This window comes from Mus musculus, chromosome 9, assembly GCF_000001635.26.
Source record: "Mus musculus strain C57BL/6J chromosome 9, GRCm38.p6 C57BL/6J".
NCBI classification, from domain to species: Eukaryota; Metazoa; Chordata; class Mammalia; order Rodentia; family Muridae; genus Mus; species Mus musculus.
Genome location: NC_000075.6, coordinates 86,492,648 through 86,517,124, shown reverse-complemented (window position 1 = coordinate 86,517,124; position 24,477 = coordinate 86,492,648). Strand labels below are relative to the sequence as shown.

At 38.2% G+C, this 24,477-nt stretch overlaps 1 protein-coding gene across 17 annotated transcripts in view; it reads right to left on the bottom strand.

Annotated features, from left to right (window-relative positions):
• Dop1a (DOP1 leucine zipper like protein A) overlaps positions 1-24,477 on the bottom strand; it is an 88,666-nt gene that overhangs the window by 38,682 nt on the left and 25,507 nt on the right. For 6 of the 17 annotated variants that reach the window (XR_003947934.1, XR_870760.3, XR_379426.4 and 3 more), the window contains 13 exons: positions 22,631-22,729; positions 16,230-16,329; positions 15,142-15,251; positions 14,024-14,132; positions 12,828-12,948; positions 10,811-10,930; positions 10,606-10,720; positions 10,225-10,254; positions 9,388-9,621; positions 3,946-4,567; positions 3,026-3,300; positions 1,715-1,867; positions 61-158 (listed from right to left, as the gene is read on the bottom strand). Coding sequence is in view for 14 of the 17 variants with exons in the window: in XM_006511239.4 (XP_006511302.1) it covers positions 61-158; positions 1,715-1,867; positions 3,026-3,300; positions 3,946-4,567; positions 9,388-9,621; positions 10,225-10,254; positions 10,606-10,720; positions 10,811-10,930; positions 12,828-12,948; positions 14,024-14,132; positions 15,142-15,251; positions 16,230-16,329; positions 22,631-22,729 (2,186 nt within the window). In the remaining 3 variants the exon portion in view is untranslated. Of the gene's footprint in view, positions 1-60; positions 159-1,714; positions 1,868-3,025; positions 3,301-3,945; positions 4,568-6,373; positions 6,511-9,387; positions 9,622-10,224; positions 10,255-10,605; positions 10,721-10,810; positions 10,931-12,827; positions 12,949-14,023; positions 14,133-15,141; positions 15,252-16,229; positions 16,330-22,630; positions 22,730-24,477 lie in introns of those variants that run through there. The other 11 variants (XM_006511240.4, XM_006511236.4, NM_177208.3 and 8 more) reach the window with 6 other exon arrangements.

The following is a 24,477-nucleotide window of genomic DNA, read 5'->3' as shown; positions in this document are numbered from 1 at the left end:
ATTAAGAAGAGACAAATAAAGATATATGACTATAAGATGTGAATATAAAGTACAACCAACCTGTCAAAGGAACGTGCAAAAGATGACTTATTTATGTGGAGATCCCTTGTTAGATGCCAAAGAACTGCAAATTTTGCATGTGCTTCCATCCTTATTTTCTGAGAAACATTGGAGATTAAATTATTTTCTTCTCAACTGAAGATATTAAGTGATTTTAATAAAACCAGTACATCTATTTATAAGTACCATATTCAATGGCCACAGTACTCAAGTACACACTGCAATAAACTTTTAGTATATTATATAACTTAGAAGTAGAATCAAAGTTGGTCGTGGTGGCGTACGCCTTTGATCCTGGCAGAGGCAGGCAGATTTCTAAGTTCGAGGCCAGCCTGGTCTACAGAGTGAGTTCCAGGATAGCCAGGGCTGCACAGAGAAATCCTGTCTTGAAAAACAAAAGCAAAAACAAAAACATAAAAAAAAAGGAGAATCAAATTATTTGATCATAGACGGAAATATTAAACTTAAAGGGTACAGGGCTCTGTTGGTTAGTTTTCACTGTGATTTGATAGAACCCTGAGTCATTGGGGAAGAACCTCAGACAAGGAAATGTTTAGATCAGATTGGCTTGTGAGCACTGTCTTGATTGATAATTGATTTAGGAGGGCCAGCCCACTGTGGGAAGTACTATCCTGAGACAGAGTTTTTTTTTTTTTTTTTTTTTTTTTTCTTTTGATTATTTTGAGGCAGGGTTTCTCTGTGTGGCCCAGCTGTCCTGGAACTCACTCTGTAGACCAGGCTGGCCTCGAACTCAGAAATTCACCTACCTCTGCCTCCCAAGTGCTGGGATTAAAGGTGTGCGCCACCACGCCCAGCTGAGACAGAGTATTGTGGGCTATTTAAGAAAGCTGGCTAAAGCTGGGTGTGGTAATGTAGAGCTGTAATCTCAGCACTCTGGAGGCACAAGACGGTCGATCTCAGTTCTAGGACAGCCAGGGCTAGAGAGAGGCCCTGTCTCAAAAAACCAAAACCAAACAAACAAACAAAAAAAACCAGAAAAGACAAGACAAGAAAGCAAAGCAAAGCAAAGCGAAGCAAGCAAGCAAACTAGCTAAGCCTGTGCCTGTGAGCAGCTAGAGAGCGGGCTTTAAGCAGTATTCTTCCATGGCTTCTCCTTCATGTTCTTGTTCTGACTTCCCCCAATCAGAGTGTGATCTGGAACAAAAGCCTCTATGGTATAGAAGAGTGCTTGCTTTACCTGTGGGCTTGTTACATGGTTTGCCAAGAATGTTTGTATTTATATCAGCCAATAAAAATATGTGAAAATCAATACTGTTTGAACTTTTTCATGGCTATCTTTACTCAGAGCTTATAAGTATTTGTAAAAAGAAATGTTATATGTAAAGAATAACAGGTATATCATTTTATCTAGATTGTCTAGATTTAGATATAATGTAAATAAAATACAAGATTTGATCTAAAATTTGATAGCTGAACAATTCGGTGAGACTATGGTAAAAGAAATTAGAATTTAAGCTCGCTTTCTTTAGAACAAACACTATTACTCTCTTTTACTATTATGCTCTACATACTTCTTCAGATGCCTGGTGTTACAATTTCCTTTAACTTATCTTTTGGCATCATGAGCTTGTGAGTGCGTGTGTGTGTGTATGTGTGTGTGTGTGTGTGTGTGTGTGTGTGTGTGTGCACTTACCTTGTCTTTATGGGTTAACTGCTGACTTACAACGTCCTCACAGATGCTAGAAGAAGGAACCAAATTATGTAATTGATAAAATAGTTCCACACTCTTCTGATGGTGCTGAGGTGTCCCATCTCCCAGCTGGTCCCATAATGTTAAGGCCACATGCTACAGAAAAAGATGCAAAAGTGACAACATTATACAAAATTTATAAAAAGAAAACTCAGCTGCTCACTTGCTGGTTATCTGGACCCGTAGAATCTTTTGTGACATATTTTAAATTTTTTTCTTTTAGACTTAGATTACATGTGTGACTCTTTTGCTTGCATGTGTTTATGTGTAGCGCATGTGTGCCTGGTGCTCAGAAAGGTCAGAATTGTTTGTTGCATCCCTTGTGACTTGGGTTGCAGACAATTGTGAACACCATTTGGAACTGGGAATTGAACCTGGGTTCTCTCCAAGAACAACGCGTGCTCTTAACTACTGAGGCAACTCTCCAGACTCATACTCCTTTAACATTTCTTTTAAAATCAGAAATCTAACAGGGAAGAACTCTTTCCATCACTTTACTGATGTTTAATAAAGCTAACACCAAAACAATATGCCACATTTTCATATCAAATTTAATTTTTATAAATGTATATTATAGACTAAAATATAATTCATAGTTCAAATATCCAATTTATGAGGGTTTTCTCTTTTTTCTGGTGCTGAGAATTGCATCACAGCCTCAAGCATGCCAGGCAACTGCGTTATCACTCAGCTACATCCCAGGCCCATGGACTTTTATGAAGTCAGACTTAGAGCTACATGTGCTATCTTAACCTTTGACCTATGCCATTGATAAGAAGGCAAGTGTCTTCAGAGCTTACCATAGCATTATAGAATAGACTCTGGTCTAGCAGGAGGACGTACAAAGTAGGTGTAATGACTTGAAATTGAGTGTAAAAACTCCTGACTGTATAAAGATTCGGGCTCTATGAGGCAGTGAGCTCAAAGCCACTTGATGTTCTCTGTAAAGAAGTCACCTATAGCACTGTGGTAAACCAGACTGTGCATTATTGTTCTTGAGGGACATAGCACACCAAAGGAAATCAAAACTCAGGAAGTCAGAACTTGTCATGGAGTTTTAGGAAAATAAGGATTTGCTTTATTAAAAAAAAAAAAAGGATCACATCCACTTAGGATGGAAATATCTACTATATAAATGAGTTTTCTTCTTGTTTACTTGAAACTCCTCCCTCCCTTACATCGGCGCCCCAGGTCAAGCATCATGCATGTAAGCATTATCTTAGTCACATATAATCTGGATTTCTTGGCATTTACCTTGAAAAATTCAGTCTTCTCAGCTATATACTTCAGGTTGCCCTGTGTGAGGGGAGGTCTAATAACCACAGCCACTCTTCCTTGGTTTGGACTCAAGGGTTGTGCAGGCTCCATGCTGTTGATGTTTTCTCCAGTGACCATGGCAACAGATTGAGTCAGTCCCACCAGGTCCATGACTAGAGACACAGCAGCACTCTGAACCCTGAAATCACGTGCTTGGCTGCAAGCGCTCATCAGCGTCCGGAGCCACTGTGGAGGGTGGGCGTGCTCACAGTCTGAAACAGAAGACAGCATCCAACATTTCTGTAGCTTTATGTTAATTTCAAAATGACAAATAACTCTACTTCAAACCTTGATCTGTTAAAAACATGGTGTCTCAAATAGTTAGAACTTTAAAAAATTAGCCACCTTTTAAAGATATATACTTTCATGTGCCAAGTAATACAATCTATCTTCCTATCTTTAGAAGCACTTTATCAACAAATATTATCTAAGGTCCACTGTCCTAAGCTTGCATATATAAAAATTAAAGGAAACATGTAACATCATAAGACAGGAAGTAGGGAAATTAATGTTACATCATTTCTCCAGAACTTCCACTTTTGATTCCTAACTTTCTTGCAAAATGTGGAAGCCACACAAATCATGTAATCCCATAACAGCAACTCTATGACCACTTCATCAGGCTGGAGAAATGGTTCACTGAGGGAAGCAAAGGCGCTTGCCACTGAGCCTGATAACCTGAGTACAATCCCTGGAACCTCAATGGTGGAAGGAGAAACACACACACACACACACACACACACACACACACACACACACACACTCTGCATAAGATATTGAAATTCATAAATAGCACACAGAGACACATATATACATGCTGCATAAAATATAGAAATAAAAAGAGCAGAAACAACTACCAGTGTCCGGTTTCTCAGAATGTGACTCTGATGTATGGTTTCCCTCAGCGATGTAGACTGGGAAACTTGAGCACTCTAAGAAGAGCTGACAGGCAGCAAGGAAGGCAGAAAGGTATTCTTTTGATGTTTTTGGAGTATGTATGTTTCTTTCTTTTGCATCCCCTTGGGAATCCCTGTCCCATTTTGAAGTCTCCCTTTGTATTCGACTGAAGTCTCCCTGATGATCTGCAGCCAAAGCTTGAGGAAAGGAGTCACTGTGGATGATGTAGAGGTTGATGAGCCTGGAAAGAAACTGCTGGACATACTCCAAGCAGCACTGCATTGCAGTCTTCTGTACCGCCTTCCCGCTTCGGCCTGCTGCCCCCTGAGTGAAGGTGGAAGGTGGCTGGATGACGGTTTCCTCAGAACCCACTGTGGATGCTGTTTCTGTTTCCGAAGATGTGCTGCCAATTGGGATGGTAGCTGCCCCCTGTCCATTCAGCTCTCTGTCGAGGTCGTCAGGCCGGTCTGCTTGATACTGGATAAACTCAGTGAACCCACTTTCTGATGATCGACTACTTGGTGGATTTTCTCCATCTTCAAATACTTCAGCAGGATTTTCCATAGAAACTGATGATACCTGCTGATTTTAAACAAAGCAAATGGCTGAGTAGGAGCATAGATACAAGGAACTGAAAGGATGGCCTTTTCAGAGAAAGTTGTAGACTCATACATATAGCTCAAGTTTATACTGAGATCAAACAAGTTCCTCCTATATTAATATTTTGCTGATAATCAATAGCAAACAGTAATAGGGTTCCAATGAATATATTCAAATGAACTCATTCACCAAGTACTTATCATTCACTCTATCATAAAATAAGTCTGGCTTTATTTAATAACTTCATTTTTCAGATAAGTTCTTTTCACTTACCCAGGCTCAATTCTAACTAAAACTCTCCTGTCTAACTATGCTTGTTAGGTTTCTGAAGTAAAAAACACATATATGTTTGAATGTTTAGGGTCTATATTCTTGTTTCAAATGACTATTTCATCTTCTTCATTAAAGAATCTTCCTTAATGTTTAATCAATGTAAAGAATGAAGAGTACAAAATTAAAAATCTTGCATTTTAAGTATTAGAAATAAAATCTAATAGAGGTTATATTTGGGACCAGATGTATGAGAATCTCTGTTGAAGTATGTCACAAGTCATTATATACCCTTAAACCTACATTTCTTTAGTGAACAGTTACTCAGTTCATATCATGTTTGGATCATACATTAGGTAGTAGGACCAGTGGGAACAAAAACCTAGAAAGAGACAACAGTAATACAGACAGACAACCATTCCTGGAATAGAGTTGGAAGTAAGTATTGTCTGGTTTTGTTTACATTAAGTTGTGCATATCATATGTTTGGTTACTATGATAGAGGATAATCTGAGTAAGATAAAATGTTTTCTTATTAATACATGAACTAAGTACTCTTCTACTTAAAGCTAGGCTTGACTCAGTATTTTCTCCTCGTGAATAATATCACCATTCATTAAAACCAAGAAGATAGAAACCTAAAGTCAGTGTTGGTATTTCTCAACTCCTCCCTTTTCAACTCGCCTTACACCCTCATCAGTCTGGTGGCTAAGGGTGTGAGTTTTAAGCCAGATAGGTCTGTGCAATGAACTTGGTAGTCTCCAGACTTCCTAATTTGTACACAGCAGTGTCCCCTTATCTGCAAGGGAAATATCCTAAGACTTCTAGTAGGTGCCTAAAACTGTGGTTAGTACTGAAAACTTCATAACTGACTTTTCCTATACATACAGACCCATGATAAGACACAGATAGAGATTAACAACAGTAATCATATACAACAATTCTACAACAGAGTAAGATTAACATAAATGTGGACTCTCCCAAAACAACGTATTGTAGCACAGTCATCTTTCTTAGGATGATGTGACAGAGGGATGAGAAATGAGATGATGTGGGCACACAGAGAGTCCATCTGAGAACTAAGAAAGGGGGATGGATAGCTATCAGGTGACCTATGCCAGAAGCGGGATGTTTTACATGCTCAATAGGACAATGCGAGATTCCACTATGCTATAAGCAACAGCAGCATACAATTTAGGACTTACAAATTATTACTAGAATTTTCCTTATAACACATTATGTCCACCATTGACTAGTCATAGGCAATTGAAATGGGAAATGGGAGTGTTTATAAAAAGGACTAGCATACCAACAAATTCGTGCATTTTATAGTTAGTTTAAGGATTCCATAATAGAATATAGAAGGCAACTGGCTGGCACAGTACCTAAGGCTCAGCAAGCACACAATGTTAGTGATCTGATTATTCTATCTTATTACAGTGACTTGTAAGTTTTGTTCCTAAATGTCATTTCTTCATTTACCACGTCCTGTTGGCCCAGCTTAACCCCACCTCTCACCTGCACTACTGCAGGTCTCCCCACATCCATCTTTGTTTCTCAGATCCATACTCCACACTGCAGCCAGAGTAAGTTTCTAACACATGTATCTTATTTTGGCATTTGCCTTTTTCCCCTTCTTTGTCTTCCCATTCCTCCTAAGACAAAGAATAAAAGCCTTAGTATAGCAGACAAGGCTCTGTTAACCTGGTCCCTGCCTCTGCTTTAACTGCATCATCAAGTGCATGAAGCTCTTTCTGCCTTCAGGTCTCTGCCAATGTTCCTCTCTGTCATGTGCGTGCTTCTCCACCCCAACAGCTTCTCTAGGGCTCCACTCAGATAGTTCTGCTTCAAGAAAACCGTCACTGATTCCCAGTGAGGCCAAGTCACCCTCCTACTCTCCATCCTGCATTTCTACCCCCAATTTGTTCCTACACTAATAACTATACAGATGAACTCAGTTGGACTTCAATGTGTAACCACATGTTTAATGTGTCTCTTAGCTTGAAGGAAAGGAGTGAAAAGTGCAGAGACTAGTTCCTAAAAGCTACTGGATGAACCAAGTTGTTTCTATGTTCAAAGACAGAAAACTAAAGTTCAGCGAGGTTAGAATCAACTTGCCCAAGGTTGCAGCAGCAAAGCTAAGTAGCTCCCGAGGGCGTGGTGAGGGCGATTTCCAGTGACCACAGCATTACTATGCACAGCACAGCTTTTCATAGGATAGTGTCACAGTCGAGAAGCTAGCAACTCGACTTATTTGCTTATCAAATTCTACTATCAAACTTAGGCTTATTTCCTTTGTCTTTTGAAAGACTATTCACCATCTAAAATGATGTGCTTTTTTTTTTTTAAAAAAGACTTATTCAGATAATAAAACCATCATTAGCTTATTCCTATAAAATTATTTTTGTAATAATACAAAGGATGACACTGAGGTAATAAAATTTAATCTATAAATCTAATTAAACTTGCATACATGCACAATAGTTATGGTTTATGGTTTAGAGTACATTATGTGGCTATATAATTACTTTATGATAAATTTCTTTCTAAAAATAGAACGGGCCTTTTGGGCATTTGAGTAGACACTCAACACAATATTATAAAAAGTACCAAGTACCATGGGGCCAAACTAGGCTCATAACTGTTAAAAGTAGCAGCTCTTCACAAACATTTCAGAAAAAGTGGAATATAGAAAATAGCTTCAGCTTGAAAATATTATCAGTTTTCCTATGTCCAAGATTTTACCATTTTACTTGAGGGGAAAAACAAATCCCTGCTGGCATGTGAAAGAGGGAGAGAGGATGGATGGAAAGATGGATGGTATGGGAGGACAGTCAGGCTAACAAGTCATTATCCTTTAGACCAGTTTACTTAATTGTGCTGCATTTAGTTGAACACTGTCACATTTATCTTATCTAGTGATCATCAATAAAGGCCTTCAGATAAATATGTAAATTTTCATAAATTGACCATGTTACTGAAAAAAATGGTAAGTGTATCATGTACAACTCCCATAAATCTTATTCAGCTGCAACATTAATTAAATGCCTTTTAGTTTTATTTCTAAGAAAACTTTGGAGCACAATGTAAGGAAAACAACAAACTTTCCTACACATGGTAGAGACAGAATATATTATCCATACTTCATAGGCTAGAAGGCGTTAGTTAGTAAAATGCTTTCAGTTTATGTAGTCTAACCCAAGTATACTTACACTTAGTAAAAGTTCCTAGTTTCATTGCATTACCAGGGATACATGTGTATAGTGTGAGAAAACTGTTTCAGGGTTAGCAGCCAGTGGGAAAGGTTGTATATACCTCCTCAAGCTTTATTTCACAGGGAAGAAAAATAGGTTATCTAAAGGAAAGAGGCAATTATACAGCCACACAATTATAAATTAAAGAACTTGACTCCCTAGGATTTTTCCAATACTTATATTTACATAGTGCCAATGTGACTATATTTAATGCAATTAACATGTAATTCAAATGAATATCTTTGTTCATACTTTACTAGATCTATTATTTTTATTTTGACAGTTATTACTGTGCACATATGTTTGTGTGAGTGTGTATGTGGAGGTCACAGCACAATGCTCGTGAGTCACTTCTTCCTTTTACCCTGTAGATCCTGAGGATTTAACTCAGGCACCAGGCAAAGGCTTTTTTTTACTCACTGAGTTGTCTTCTGGCTCTTACTAGATAAGATATTTTAATATAAGTCTGAAAAGAATTAAATCACTGATTTTTCTAGAAGAGCTGCATTGGTATTAAAGCATGTCAATGGTACAAGACATTACAACTATATATTACAAGAATGTGTAGATATGTGTTTATGTATAAAAAGTTTAATTTTACTAAAGTTTAAAGAGAATACTGAGCATATGGGTACTTGGAAATAAAAAAAGGTTCTAAATTTCAAGAAAATTATGCTAAATTTTTGGTGTAATGAAAGAATCAAAGAAATTTATACATAAGCCTCAAACAAACAGGTAATGCCTATATGTTTATTGGATAATTACAATGTAGCTAATGTGGCTTAGGCACTTAAGTTTAAAAATTAAAATAAAAAACAATAGCATAGCTATTATTAAACAAAGCATGTTTTAAACAACTTGGATATGACTGTGAATTTTCATATACAAATATATACAATACAGATCAAGAATTTTTGATAAAAATTAGTTGTATAAAGATGTTCTAAAAATAAAATGTTCAGTATATTTTGAAGACAGTACAAAAAAGTGCATGATCACACTCATTTTCCTGACATCAATTTTATATAGTAAAATGATAATACATGTGTTATATTGGGCTAAGTAAAACAATGTCACATATTCCTTTTAGTGTGACAATTGGCAAACTTTAAATTTCTAAAATTTCTATGTATTTTACTTCTAGTACAAATTACTAACATAGACAGTTAAACTATACAATGACCACAACCACTTTGATCTTAGAAAAATTCACTGATAATCAAATGACTTAACTCAAAAATGTTCTACCCCGAAAAAATGAACTCCAACTGAAATTACCTTTTTGTCTTCCCATTCTTTGACTGTACTGTTCTGCCCACTTGGAAACTGTACCACACCTCCATTGCCAGCAGATAACAATGGGGGCTGAACCTTGCTAAGGATCTTCGAGCAGAGCCTTAAAGAGTCTGTGAGCTCAGATAAGCGCAATGTCTGGAGATGGCTTGTCAAGGCAGAAATCATTCTAAGCAGTAACTGGGGCAGGTGTTCTGTCTGGATTTCAATATAGGTCTCCTGAAAATAAAAGAAAGTTGGAAATATTAACGTATAATATAAAAGTCATAGTGACTTTATTTTAATCTATACAAGGCTATATTTTTGCTCATGTTTTACAGGTATCATGCTTTTAACTAAAAGAGTTCACTGGCATTTTAATACTGATGACTTATAAAGTCTCTATTCCTAGGTCTGTAGAGCTAGCTCAGTGTATAAAATGCTCGCTGTGCAAGCATGAAGAGCTGAGTTCGGATCCCTGGCACCCACATTAAAGCCAGGTGAGCGGTGCACATCTGAGATCCCAGTGCTAGGGGACAGGGAGACAGGCAGATTCCTGAAGGGCAACCATCAACCACTTTAATTTAACTGGCAAGCTTAAGGGACCCTGTCTCAAAAAAAAAAAAAAAAAAAAAGGTGGAGAGTGATAATGCTGATCTCCTGCCTCTACAGGCATAGATACGGGGAAACAGATCATCACACACCCCCTCCCCCAACCCACCAATTCTCAATCCAAGTACATCAAGCATTTATAACTGAATACCCCAGTTTTATGTGCTATGTTATTGAGATTCTAATGGAAGTGAATAAAATCATTCAATATAAACAGGCTGAAGGCCATACCTGACACAGCACCCTCATACTTCTAGTAGGCTTCAAAATGAGAAAGCAAAGAGTTGAGGAGAGAAAACACAAGGGAAAACATTTCCAACAGTCTCGAGTAACAGAAAGCATTGTTAGCAAGTACAAGCGCAGCATTAGATTCCACCCAGGAAACATCAGATTTTACAGCATGCAGGTAGGAAGTAGATTCTATGTTTTCTATATAGACATGCTAAGAAGACAAAAACATTTAGAAAATGTTATGGAAAAAAGCTATACCAAAGAAAAAACTTTTCGTTTTAAAGATGGAATTTGTCTGTAGATGAGATTTGTGTTCATCATGAAATATATAAACTATGCTCTTAAAATTCTTTGTTTTTCTTTTTACCAAGATAGTCTTACCAAGGAGACTATATCCAACAAAAAATCCACCAGTAAGCAGAAATTAGTCAGTTGTAACTCAGACGAATCACTACTGTCTCCAGGTCCAACCTGAAGTCTGGCGTGCAGAGTTCTCCTAGAAAGGAAAAAAGATTGACTTTATCAAACACAGTATCATAATAGCTTCGGATATTACTACAATGCATTAAATGAAGCATTTACCTACCGACAACATTCTTCAAACCAGCGTGCAATGTAATCCCACATATAATAAGGTTCGAAGGAATTAAAAAGCAGATTTGCAGTTTTAATCAGTTCGGCTGTTTTCTTATTTTCCCTTAATTTACTAAAAAAGAAAAGAAACCAAATAAGTAGAAATATTAATGTATTTTTCAAAGCTGAGTGCAGCATTATTAGGGCAGCCCACATTACTACACAGCTGCTAGAACACTGCCTGATTGGAGGTAGACTGCAATGGTGACATAATCTAGTCCCACTCTGTTATGTTATATAGAACTACTTTCCAGAACTTAAGTTTGCATAATTCACAAGAATGATAATCAGAATTTGTTCAACAGACTCTCTGCAGAGTAACCCACAAGAGACCAGGAAAGGCAGGTTCCCTCTGCCTCTTTTGAGACATGCTGCTGTCATGTTTAAGACAGTTGCACTTGAGACTCTCCTGCCTATGCCTCCCATGGCCAGATGCTGGGATCACTACAACTACTCTGAGTCATGATACCCAGCTTGCTTGGGGACTCTCTTAAGTGTGCAGTTGTTAATTTGGCACCAGGACTTTTTGTTTCCTTTGGCACATATACACTGAACTGTGATGTGCTTTCGGTAGCCTTCCTGCTATGGAATCTTGCTGACTTTTCTATGCTAGTCAGGATTTTCTTTCAAATAATGACCAGTTTTTGACTTGTCAAATGACAAAATTTAGCTTGAAAACCAATAAGGTGCTGGGTGTGCAGCTAAGTGGTAGACTCTCCAGGTCCCAGCAACAGCAGGAAAAAAGGAAGTATGAAGCAGAGTTACTGTAAACTGCTCATTACAGAGACTCTCAGGAACAAATGACATTATTTCAATGGTTACCCTTTAGACTATTTCTTACCTATTTTTCTCCTGTCCTTTCTATAACTAGAGTGACTGTATTATATACTGTCAGGGAGGAACAAAAAGAACTAATATACTCCCTAGGATAATACAAATTCTCAAGTTTAGAGTACAACTTTTCTAACAAAAAAGTGAGAAATATATCATCAGAAATCATATGGGTATGTTTTATATACATATAAAAGTATGCTTTAGGTAAGTTAAGGGTACTACCCAATTACCACCAAAGAGTCAATAATGAAAGGCAGAATCAGAGCCAGGCATGGTGGCGCACATCTTTAATCCCAGCACTTGGGAGGCAGAGGCAGGTGGATTTCTGAGTTCAAGGCCAGCCTGGTCTACAAAGTAAGTTCCAGGACAGCCAGGGCTACACAGAGAAACCCTGTCTCAAAAAAAAAAAACCAAAAAAACAAAAAAACAAAAAGACAAAAAAAAAACCCCCCAATAACAACAAAACCAAAAACAAAAAACAATTATAGTCTGGGAACCTTTGTCTTATTACAGTAGCAGTAATACTAGAAAAGAAGCGATCTGCCTAACACAGAAGAACAGAAAAAATTTTTCTCATTAACTGACATGTGTCAGTCTCCTGTGAGTGTATAAATTAAAATTCTTGGATGGGGCTATTATTTTCACATTAACTACCACAGATTTCCTACTTAGCATGTACATGTGCTCCTTTATTCTGTGTACATACATGTACATGTATATGACATGTGCATGGCATGATGAGCATGTGGAGGTTAGAGGACAATTTACAGCAATGGTTTCGTTCCCTCTACCATATGACTCCAGTGGATAGAACGCAAGAGTCAGGCTTGGAGCCAAGTGTCTTTCTTTAACCTCTGAGCCATCTTGACATTAATTTCCCAAACTGGTATAATTAAGAATCAATCAAGTAATCAAGTAATGATTACTGTCTTGTTTAAAGTACCTTTTTAATTAATGAGTACAATTAATTATACTTCATACTAACAAAGTGATAATTTTATTTATCATAATATAAACTTTAGAGTAAACTCCCTAGCCATTACTAATAATCTCATTATATGAATTCATATAGTAGAGTCCATTTCATAAGCACTAATAATGAGTCCATCTTTATGTCTTAAGTTTTAGCAATCTACCTGCTTAATTGAGCATGGTCCTTGCTGAAGGGTGGTTCCATCTGAAGATCCAATTCTGCTTTGCACTGAGAATACAAAGTTCTAAACACCTCAATCAGAACATCTTCTAGGATTACAGGTCCTAAAATTGATATACAGCAAATTATAGGCAGAAGTAACTTAATACTAGCAAATCATGACGACCTGAAGAGTGATCCAGTTGAAGCATGCTTTGAAGAAAGTACTTTAAGAAAAGATTCTTTTCCCCTAGAAGCTAAGCTGAACTCTATGATTTAAAACATGGTCTAATAGTAAATAATGGGATGAATGTCTATTTAAAGTAGAGGATCACATTAGTAGAAGTGACAGGATCAGGAAACTGACTTGGTCAGTCTTGTTACCTCTGACAGGCTCTTTAGTTTTGAGTCTTAGTTTACTCATCCCAAATGGGAACAGCAGACTCACAGGACAACCGAACAACTTGGAGAAACTTCTGAGAGACGCACTGTGCAGCTCCGAGGATGACTGTCCACACCAGTGCTGTTGCTAAACAACTATCAAACTCAGAAGGATAAATCTGTCGCCTCACAGTTCCCACTATTCTTTAAAAAATCCTCAGCTTCATCACAATCACAGAGCACCTAAAAATTGACCCTACTGAAGTTCTTCACACACTTGCTACTTTCATATTTAAAATTTTCACTTTTAAGAGCTGATTTATAGTATATGTGCCAAAACACTTTAATAATTAGGGGTTTTACCTATTTTATAATAGCAAAAAGCAAAAAAATATTTTTCTAGTTAATTTTCTAGTGGATCTGATATATAATATACATACAATGAAGGGAAGTACAGAAGAGCAACAAGAAGACTATGAAGGAAATATATAACTCGTATTTCGGTTCCAGCTCTCAAATTGTATGAACTATAAGTTAATTATAATAGATCAAAAAATGTTTCCATTTCAGAAAATAATGGTTAAGAGTTTGAGATATCGTTTAAACAATGACTTTGTTGCCTAACACAGTGTAAAACATAGGTCTTATGCTGACATAAAGGCCAGCTGCACACCTGTAACTTTAGTAAGAAACTGTTAAGAATCTGTATTTAAAATTCATTTCAAAATACAACAATTTTCCCAATGTCGTCATCTTACTTTATTATTAAGCAATACAAAAGCATGTCACCTTATGTTCCGGAACAGCACCAAATATTACCTAGTTCAGGTTTGTCCAATAAACTGATTAAAATACGAAAAGGTTTTAGATCCTGCATGAGAGTGCTTTCTTCTCCAAATCCATTCACTTGTAAGATCCCCACCATGGCCTTCAAAAGAGAAAAGCATACTAGTGATTTAGAAACTAGTAATATTGTTAATACAGTTTTTAACTGTACCCATCTGAAACGCAGCTTCACATGCTCTGTGCTATTCTGACTGGTGTCTGTTTTCTGCGCCAGGGAGAAAGCACACTGCTTTATTATTTTCACTATTCGTCTGTCATTTATTCTTGAGATACAGCCTCACTATAAAGACTGGGCTGACAGCAAACCCATCCTCCTACTTCCGTCCTCTGAGTGCTGGGCTACAAGTGTGTACCATTTCATCGGGATCATGAATTTTCACTGGGAAAAAAAAGGAAAGTCAAGAGAAGTGTACTGAGAGTTTGAGTGTTGGTTCTAGATGTGGATGTTTCTGTTTCAGACATAAATTTCAACTATGCCATCTTACCACTGAGGGGTTTGGTATGCAATTATCTTCTTAGTTATTTAAATTTCAATGTACAATTTCCTTCATTTAAAAATGTTTCAAGCTGCACACGATGGTACACACCTATAATACCAGCACTTTAGAAGCTGAAGCAGGTAGGCCATGAGTTCAAGGTCAATACAGTAAGATCCTGTTTCATAATCAAATACATAAATAAAGAAAAATGCTGGAGCAATCATTAGTTTTCTTAATACACCCTGTTAGAATATTTTGAGGCATCTTAAATATATTAGGAAATAAATGGCTAATTTTAATGTTTCTATGTGAGTTGCAGTCTTACCATATGCAGCCTGCAAAAGCCTAACTACCTGAGGTTTCATAGGAAATCTAGGTCCTGGGCAGTCTGAATTGACCCAACTTTCACAGGGCAGACAGGTAAAACACTGTCCTCCTATGGAGTCCAGCCATGATTACCATTTTGCAGTAGCGATACATGTATTACAGTCATTCTTTGTATGTTTTTGAGCCTTGTCTTGACTTCTTCAATTATGAATTTAGTTAAAGCAAGAGTTTGTCTTAGGCTTTTTCAATGTAAGATAAGCAAAGAATAATGAAAACAGCTGTTACCTGGACTAACAATTCTTTTGAAAAGGTTGTAAAATAGTAAGTGGCGTGTTCTTCAGGATTACTGTGTCGTGTGCTCCTTGGTCCTATGATAGCACCGTTGTTATCAAAACCTCCATGGGAATAAATCACAAAAGTAATTAAAATGGAAGCCTTAATACTGTTGTTCACTAAATGCTAAAATATCTCAAAAACAGCACTAAACACTTACCCAGTTAGTAGCCCATTCATTGTCAGCAAGAGAGACCATTTTAGATAGTTTAATAAAGGGAAACCAATTCAATAGATGAGTCTAATAGTATCCTTCCAGAATTATTTTTATTTTACACCAAATCTTACAGTGAAAAAACTACAATATCTATGGTAAGTTATCAAGTGACCTTTTATTCTAGTAAGAGGCTGTGGAGAGAGGACAGGCAAAGCACTCAGACAAAGGTTGAAGATGATGTGCATGTAGTTAATGCTCTATGGCCTAAGTGTACACAGTGTCTCACACTGGAGTCACCTCTGAGACAGTGGTACTTACTACTTAGGATTCGTTGGTGACTGTGAAGTTTTGGAATTTTGTCATAATTTTGATGATTATTCTTTTTAATAAACTAACTAAGTATAATCATGGAAATTTATAAGAGGAAAAAAATCCTGTTAAAGTGAACAGGACTTTATGGATAGCTGGTTCAATTAATAGGCTTCTGAAATTTGCTCAAAAAATTCGTGATTAGTATTCCCTCCACCTGGGTTGATCACCACCACCACCACCACCATCATCATCATCATCATCATTGTGGTGGTGGTGGTGGGGTGTGTGTATACTGTGCCCTTGTAGGCCAGGAGAAGGTACTGGATCCCTTGGAGCTTGAGTTACAGATGGTGCTCAGCTACCTGATGCAGGTGCTGGTAACCAAACCCTGGTCCTTTAGAAGAGCAGCTGATGCTCTTATGCACAGAGCCACCTTTCTGGCACAATTTCTATTTTTTTATTGTTTATACATAAATGTTTAGTTTCTTCATATAATTTGAGATTATACATAGCAAATCTCTTTTTGTTTTCTTCTTTTTGTCAATTATAAGCATGCTCATTAATTACCTACCAAGAAGCCATGCATAAAGTCTTCGGTTCAAGGACATATCCCTCCTTAGTACTACATGAAGGGCTGCTGACAAGATCCTGATCATATCTGGTCGAGTGGCCTGAAAAGAATTATATTATAGTAGTTATATTTCAGTATAATCCTGGTTTTACTCTTTTAGAAGGAAGAATGCCTTGACGTCTGCTCTGAACATCAGTGTCAGGTGTGGATATGTAACATTGCTTTACCTAAACTTTCAAATACAGGAGCTATTATTTCTAATTTACATTTGAGGAGACGGGAAGAACAGTAACAAGACTCTTGGTTTCTTTTTGGGTGGCATCAAAGAGCAAGTCTGGGTCCAAGCTCCCTAAGCAGGAAAGGATGGCACCGAGCGTCCACTTGATTTTCTGTTCTTTCTGCTTCTGTTTTCCACTTTAGCTTTATAGCTGACACTACAGCTCACTTACTTTAGAACCATGTTTAAAGTTTTTGTTTGTTTTGTTTTGTTTTTAGCTTTCCACCAACAGTAAAATCTGACACAAAAGAGTTTGATAAAGAGGACAAATAGCAGGAAGTCATCTATGTGCCTTAGCTATTCAGCAGTGTCAATGGGCTCTAAAGTCTTCAGGATGCTGCTCACATCAATTCAGTTCATTTTTTTTTAAATTCTAACATGGGAAAAACACAAACAAAACCCAAAGAGTCCCTTTGTTCTATTCATAACTTCAATTTTTTCCGCCAGATTTTTCTTCTAGCTTTAACTTGATGTTTAAAAATGACTAAAGATCCTATTTCATAAGATGTAAAGTTAAAAAAAGATGAGAAGTAGCTAATAAATCTGTTATTAACTTTAAAAATATCAGTCGGGGCCTCAGTGAGTTAAAACCCTTGTCATGCAAACCCGATGACCTGAGTTGAAGCCTAGGCTTCTAGTGAAGGGAAGAACCCACTCCTAGAGTTGCCTTCTGATCTCCATATGTGCAACTGAAGAGCAAGCGTGCGAGTGTGCACGCACACATGCACAAACTACATACAAATTAAAAAAATATCACTAGGTAATAACTTAAATATCAAATCTTGAAATCATAAAAACTGACCTATAAAACTATTCTATACCAAGGGACCTGAGAGCTATCAGTGGCCAGTAGCTCCAGATCTAGGGTTGGGACTCTGGATCCAGCTCCTCTCTCTGCAGGTGTTAGCACTGAGTTTCTGGGAAAGGAGAGCCAGTTTCTTTTAAGGAAGGCTTGGTAGGTCAACCCCACTTCAGAGCAAGGCAACACATCAGGAGTATGTGCAGTACAAACTGGACTGAATGGGCTTAAAATAAAAGATGACACAAAGCTGTATGGGTTGGGAAGGGAGTAGGATCTGGGAGGGGTTGAGGACATGAATATAATAAAAATGCATTGTATGAAATTCTCAACTAGTAAAAATAAAAAAAAAACAACAAAAATGATCTATGCCTCATAAGGCGCTAAAGCACAGTCAAATGGAAATGCGTGGGCACTGCCTCATCTGGATGCAGAGTGACATCTCCTGAGTCACAATGCGGCTTCTCTGTACAATCTTCCCCATTAGAGGACAGGGCATCCACAGATGACACATCATGCCCACTCTGTCAGTAAGCTAGACAATGTGTCAAGTGTGATAGTGAAAACTAGTTATCTAACAAAGAAAACACCATAAGACTGTCTAGATGTATTTCCTTTTTCTTTTGCTGAGTTGACTGCTCCTGATATGTAAGAAGCAAGTTAAACCACTGGAGTAACTGTATGAAAAGCAGCTGAGTAGAGCATCCATTATATTTATTATAATCTTTGTATTTTTGCTTCCATGTTCTTGGAGTACAATAAAGACACCACCAACGAAAGAAAGTAAGTTGATGATACAGCACAGTGGTAGATGAGCTTGCAGGAGACCCTGGACTCAATTCCGTCCATAGACAAAAAGGAAAGTAGGAAGGAACGCTGGCTAGCTTCCCAGGTCTTTTAAAAGAATGATATTGAAATTTGAGCTTGTTACTCAAGGTACACTTTTCAGTCCACGAATTTTACTATTTTGTCTACTAAAATTGTAAGCACACATCATGTGCTTTTGCTGCAAATGTAGGTTGGTTGTCTAGTGTTTAAAACAGAACAGCTTTTAAAAAACCAAGAGTATAATTTTTGTTAAACGATATTTTTAGTTTATATACCTTGGGTTACACCTAACATTAAATATGATCTTTTGAATTTTGGCATTTAGTAGTCATTCATTTAAACAGAAACAATATGGCTATATATAATAATATTGGTAATTCCAAAAGAAAATTAAATTATGAAAGACTGTGTGTGTTGAAGTTACACTGCTTCCAGACACTGGGCTAAAATCTTTGCAGTGTCAACATTTTTTAAGCTTCACATATATGAACTGTATTTATATCTGTTTCCCCTTCCTCCAAGTCCTCCCATGTCCCACCTCCTCCTTTTCCAACTCATATCTTCTTCATCATTAGTTATTATAATGAATAAATAAATAAATAAATACAACCTTTTGAGTCCACTTTGTGTTGTTACAAGCATATACATTTTTAGGGCTGACCCTCAGTACAGAGAAACCAATTGGGGAGTCATTCCAGGGAAAAACTGATTCTACCTCTCTCAGCAGTCATTAACTGCCTATAGCTCTTCATCTAGAAGTAGTGCTTTGTGAGATTTCATCCACGTTAGCATGTCAACTGAAGTGCTACGTCAGGTCTTGTTTAGGCAGGCATGTTGTTGAAAGGTCATGGGTACAGCTTCGCTGTCATATCTAGAAGACACAGTCTTGAAGTGGATGTCCTGATCCTCAAGCTCTCAGAGTCTTTTTGTCCCCTCTTTCATGATGTTCCATAAGCCTTGGGTGTAGGCTGTGTTAGTCTGTATTAGTTCGCTGCATTTGACCAGTTTGGAGGGGTGAGAGCTACAGGCTGTGCCACTTATGAACAGCCTGAGGGGTGAAGATGTTGCAGGCAGGCTAGGTTCCAGTGACTCACCAGCCTTGACCCATGTCCAGAAGTGGGTTCTAGGTTAAGGCAGACTGGATGCTGATGGTGTGAATGGGTTGAAGTCAGGCAGCTAACCAGACTGGGCAGGTGCACAGGATGTGCAATCTGGATTAAATCCCAGGGTTGGGAACAGTACAGGGAGAACTGATCAGACCGGACCCCCAACAAACGATGGACAACTAGGACCAAGCCTAGAGGTTCAGTCCCTAAATTTTTTTTTTACTGACAAAGTGTTATGGTTTGGGGCTGGGGAGATGGGTAATAGGTGCTTGCTGCCAACCCTGATAAGTTACATAATCTACATAAATGTTGACAAAGACAATCCTGCAACTTGTCCTTTTACCTCCATGTAAGTGCTGTGGACACACACGCAGACACAAAATAAAGTAAAATAAAATAATAAAGTTACTGGTTTTAAAATGCTATGGCTTAGATCAGAAACACCTGGCTCCAGGCTCACATTTTCCTTTGAGGGACATGGTGGAGGTGGGTGAGTGGGAGCTGGACTTAGAATGCACAGCTGCTGCAGCAAGTTCCCACTGACAGAGATCGCTCTTCTGCTGCCATCCCTTCCTTGTTACGACTGAAATCTCTGTGAAAGAGTAAGCTAAAATAAACCACCTTTAAGGTGTTTCATGTCAGGTAACAGTGATAAGAAAAAGTTATAGGTATAAGAGGTATTAGGAACAAATATGATTGTTTAGTTGAATATGGTGAAGTGGGTCTGTATACAGAAAATCTTTCCAATTGAGTATACCAGCATTTCCTACATAACCAAACTTGATGTTGCAAAATCATGTATGAATAAAAGTACCAGCTAGACTAGCAGACCATAACAGAACATAACACTCAAAGTTGATTTATTTTTACATATTACAATTAGCTATTAAGATCTAACTTTGGTGTATCAAAGAAGAGTTTTACTTATTAGCAGAAAATATTAATGACTTTGATTTTCCAACTGCGTATCAACCAAAATGCAGACATGAGCTTTCATTTTTATGCTTTTGTGCCAGTTATTTAAAGAGATTGATAAAAGTATGAAGATAAGATAACTCAATTATTTTGAGATTAATCAATAGAGTATTTTTAAAATTACATGATAAATATCATTAGTACTAACTTACATCTGGAAAATGTTTAGCCTCTGAGTATTTTTGAAGTATGCAATAGCATCAAGCAACCAAGTCTGAGAACTCCTATGGTGTATCTCCTCACTAACAGTCGTGGGTTATAAGCACTGTCCCTAAACCCTGGAAGCACCAATGCCTCCCCACCTTACCTGAGGAGAGAACTCAGATAGGAAAGAATAGGGGAAGTGGTGAAGGTTACAAACTTCAATTCCAGGAGGGAATCTACTACCTCACAGTAAGCACAGTAATGAGCTGAGCTGAAAGTGTTGTCGCCGTGGAACCTAAGAATGTGACGTAATGCATAAGTGAGTCATGTGTTCTAAAATGGGTTTTCTCTCTGTCTCCAAGAAAAAAAGTCCACACTTTTTGTTGCTACAGATTGAACCCAGGACCTGATGCCTCTACCACTGGGCTACTCCCCAGTTAAGACACTTTTTTTCTTCCTTTTTGGACACAAAGTCTCCTCCTGCCTTAGCTTCCTCAATGCTGGAACTACAGGTATGTAACACCAACACACATGGCTAAGAAGTCATTCTTAAATACATTACCACACATTTTGCAGTGTTGAAGATCTCTATAATCTCAACTAACGCTTAAGGAGCTGAAGGGGTCTGCAACCCTATAGGAGGAACAACAATATCAACTAACCAGTACCCCAGAGCTTGTGACTCTAGCGGCATATGTAGCAGAAGATGGCCTAGTCGGCCATCATTGGGAGGAGAGGCCCTTGGTCTTGTGAAGATTCTATGCCCCAGTACAAGGGAATGCCAGGGCCAGGAATCAGGAGTGTGTGGGTTGGGGAGCAGGGCGGCAGGGGCGGCAGGGGGCGGCGGGGGGGGGGGGGGTTGGGGGGAAGAGTATAGGGGACTGTGAGACTTCACACACTGCTGCTCTCTTGAAACAGCACAGGAGGGCTGGGAAGGCTGGGCAGCAGGAACAGGGACATAGGGAAGTACAGAGAAGGTGTAGTTTTAATCAGTGACCGAGTGAGATTCCAAACTAAGTTCGTATCAATTGAAGCCTAGGATTTAACTCGGATGCTGTGGAGGAGCCTCTCAGTGGAGGGCTTACTAACATGGAACGTTTGTTTCAACAGGAGAAAGGTCAATATCAAAAATCAATATGGAATGATCTCCTAAGGGCCTGGCAGTCAAGTTCAGCTTGTTACACACATTTCTTTGACTTACTTTTTGTTCTTTATAAGACTTTAACAATGTTAAAAACAACAACAACAACAACAACAAAAGCCTCCCCAAAACTCACCTTAGGTCCATTTGGCCACTCCTAAGCTACAGCTTTGTAGCTGAATTTTCCCAATACAGAAAATGTGTGAATCCAGAAGGCAGAAGAAAGGACCATAGTTAAGAGTGGGGGAGGCTCAAAATAGAAACTGGAAGTGTCTCAATCAGTGACAATGTACTCAATGAACTATAAAAGGCTTCAATTATTATTTATTCAAATTAAATGAAGTAATAAAAGATTTATTAGCAAAGTTGTTAAAAAAAAACCTTTGCCAGTTATAATGTGAAGTTGCTAATCTCTCAACTAGCAGCCATTATGAAAACAACAAAGTCCTTTCTGTTAATTGTATTTTAGAAATAATTTTTTTTGAGACAGAATCTCATTATGTAGCCCTGACTGTCTTGGAACTCTCTATAGACTGGGCTGTCCTGGAACTCACAGAGATCTGTCTGTCTCTGCTTCTTGAGTGCTGAGATTACAGGTATCCACTACTATGGCATGGAATAAATTTAATTTTCACAGCAGATTTCTTTTAATTAAGGAGATTGATTAAATTAAATCCCAGTAAGGAAACACTTCATTAGAAATTTGTCAGGTCAGTAGATTTTATCTGTAGTGAAATCAGTAACAAGTGGCATAGACACTAAATATTTGGTTCTCAAACAGTGCCTAACTCCCCTAAAGTTCTGGCATGTATGCTGGAGTCACCAAAGCAAGATAAGGTGCCATCAGACAACTTATCAGCTAGCTGACTCTAAGGCCGGGGTCTCAAGACTGGGCTTATTTAGAATTAGCAATGAGCACCCCCTGCTTTTTAAAGTTTAAAAATGGTTTGAAACATAAAGTAATCTGCTTCAGTTACTATATTCTTATCAAATAGCTCAGTAGTTTTCTTTACAATATTCATGATTTCCACTTCACCAAAAAGGAATCTGTTTTCTGTATAACGACAATACTTTAATATGGTACCTTTAAAACAACTGCACGTTGAGGACATTATTAGTATCAAGTTTTACCTGACTCATATGGAATGGGAAACAGAAGAGGATGAGGTCCAGCGTGCTTCTCTGTACAAGTACACTCGAGTCCTGCACTGAAGTGCTTACTGCTTCTACCTGAAATAAGAAAGCCTTTAGCATCCTGGGAAATGTTGCCCTGGTATTTTCATCTAAGACAGAGACAATATACCTGTGCTAATCCCAGAGCTCTACAACATACAAATGTTAATGCCAGTGTCAATGACTTCTTACCCGGTGCCCCACTTCATGCCTACACAGCATGTTTGTGCAAATGCTGTGTGGCAGCTTTACTCACACTTGCACCAAGTGGGATACAAGTCAAGTGCCTGTTGACTGATGAAAGAAACACCATACTGTGGCATTATCAACAAGAGAATATGAAGCAGCATAAAGCAGCCAACCAATGACACCACACACAGAAGCGTGGGCTAATCGCAAGTGGGTCATGAACTGTGAATAAACCACACCCACTGTATGATTCAGCATACATTAACAGTCTGGATGTAATGAAACTAAAATCAGAAAACAGACCAACATTTTCAAGGATGTGAACACAGGACAGGAACGACCACAGGGGTCTAGTGATTTGGGGGTAATATAATTTTTTGAGTCTTTTTTATAGTAGTGGTTAGGAGACTGATGGCAAATTGGTACAACCACTCTGGAAATCAATCTGGTGCTTTTTCAGAAAATGGGAAATAGTTCTACCTGAAGACCCAGCTATATCTCTCTTGGGCATATACCCAAAAGATGCTCCACCATACCACAAGGAAACATGCTCTACTATGTTCATAGCAGCTTTATTTGTAATAGCTAGAATCTAGAAGCAACCTAGATGTCCCTCAGTTGAAGAATGGATACAGAAATGAGGTTCATTTACAAAATGGAATACTATTCAGCTATTAAAAATGAGGACATCATAAATTTTGCAGGCAAATGGATAGGACTAGAACTTTCATCCTGAGTGAGGTAACCCAGACCCAAAAGGACATGCATGGTATTTACTCACTGATAAGTGGATACTAGCCAAAAGGTACAGAATACCACAGATCCTAAGAAGCTAAATTAGAAAGAAGGCCTAAATGAGGATGCTTCAATCCCACTTAGAAGGGGGAAACAAAATAATCACAGAAGACAGAAGGAAGGAGGGACCTAGGTAGTAGAGGGGCAGCGGAAGTGGAAAGGGGGGCAGGATCAGGTATTGGGGGGCGGGGGGAGACAGGAGAGAAGCACACAAGGCCAGGAGAATGAATGGAAATCTGCAGCTGCCGGGGATAGGGAGTACAGGGAGCCTATAGAATGTCCCAGAGGCTGGGATGTGAGAGGCCCCAGGACTCTACTGGGATGACCTTAGTGCCCAACAGCGGGCAGTTGGAACCTAAAGAGACCAACTCCAGCAGATAGACAGGGCCCCCAGTGGAGGGATGGGGTCACTAACTCACCTTCAAAATTTTTGACCCAGAATTGTTCCTGTCTAAAAGAAATGCGGGGGGGGGGGGGAGTGGAGGCAGTATTTGGAATGTAAATTAATAAAATAATTAATTAAAAATTCATATATGTAAGATGGCTCAATTTTAGCAAATGGAAGTATTATTTAACTAATTCTAACCAAAGTTGTACATTAAATATCAGTTATTTTCATAATCTGGAAAACAAGATTAATAAAAAAATAGAACTTTTAAAAATGTCCTGCGGCTAGAGAGATGGTTCAGTGGTTAAGACACTGACTACTCTTCCAGAGGTCCTGCGTTCAATTCCCAGCAACCACATGGTGGCTCACAACCATCTGTAATGGGATCTGATGCCCTCCTTTTGATGTGTCTGAAGAGAGTGACAATGTACTC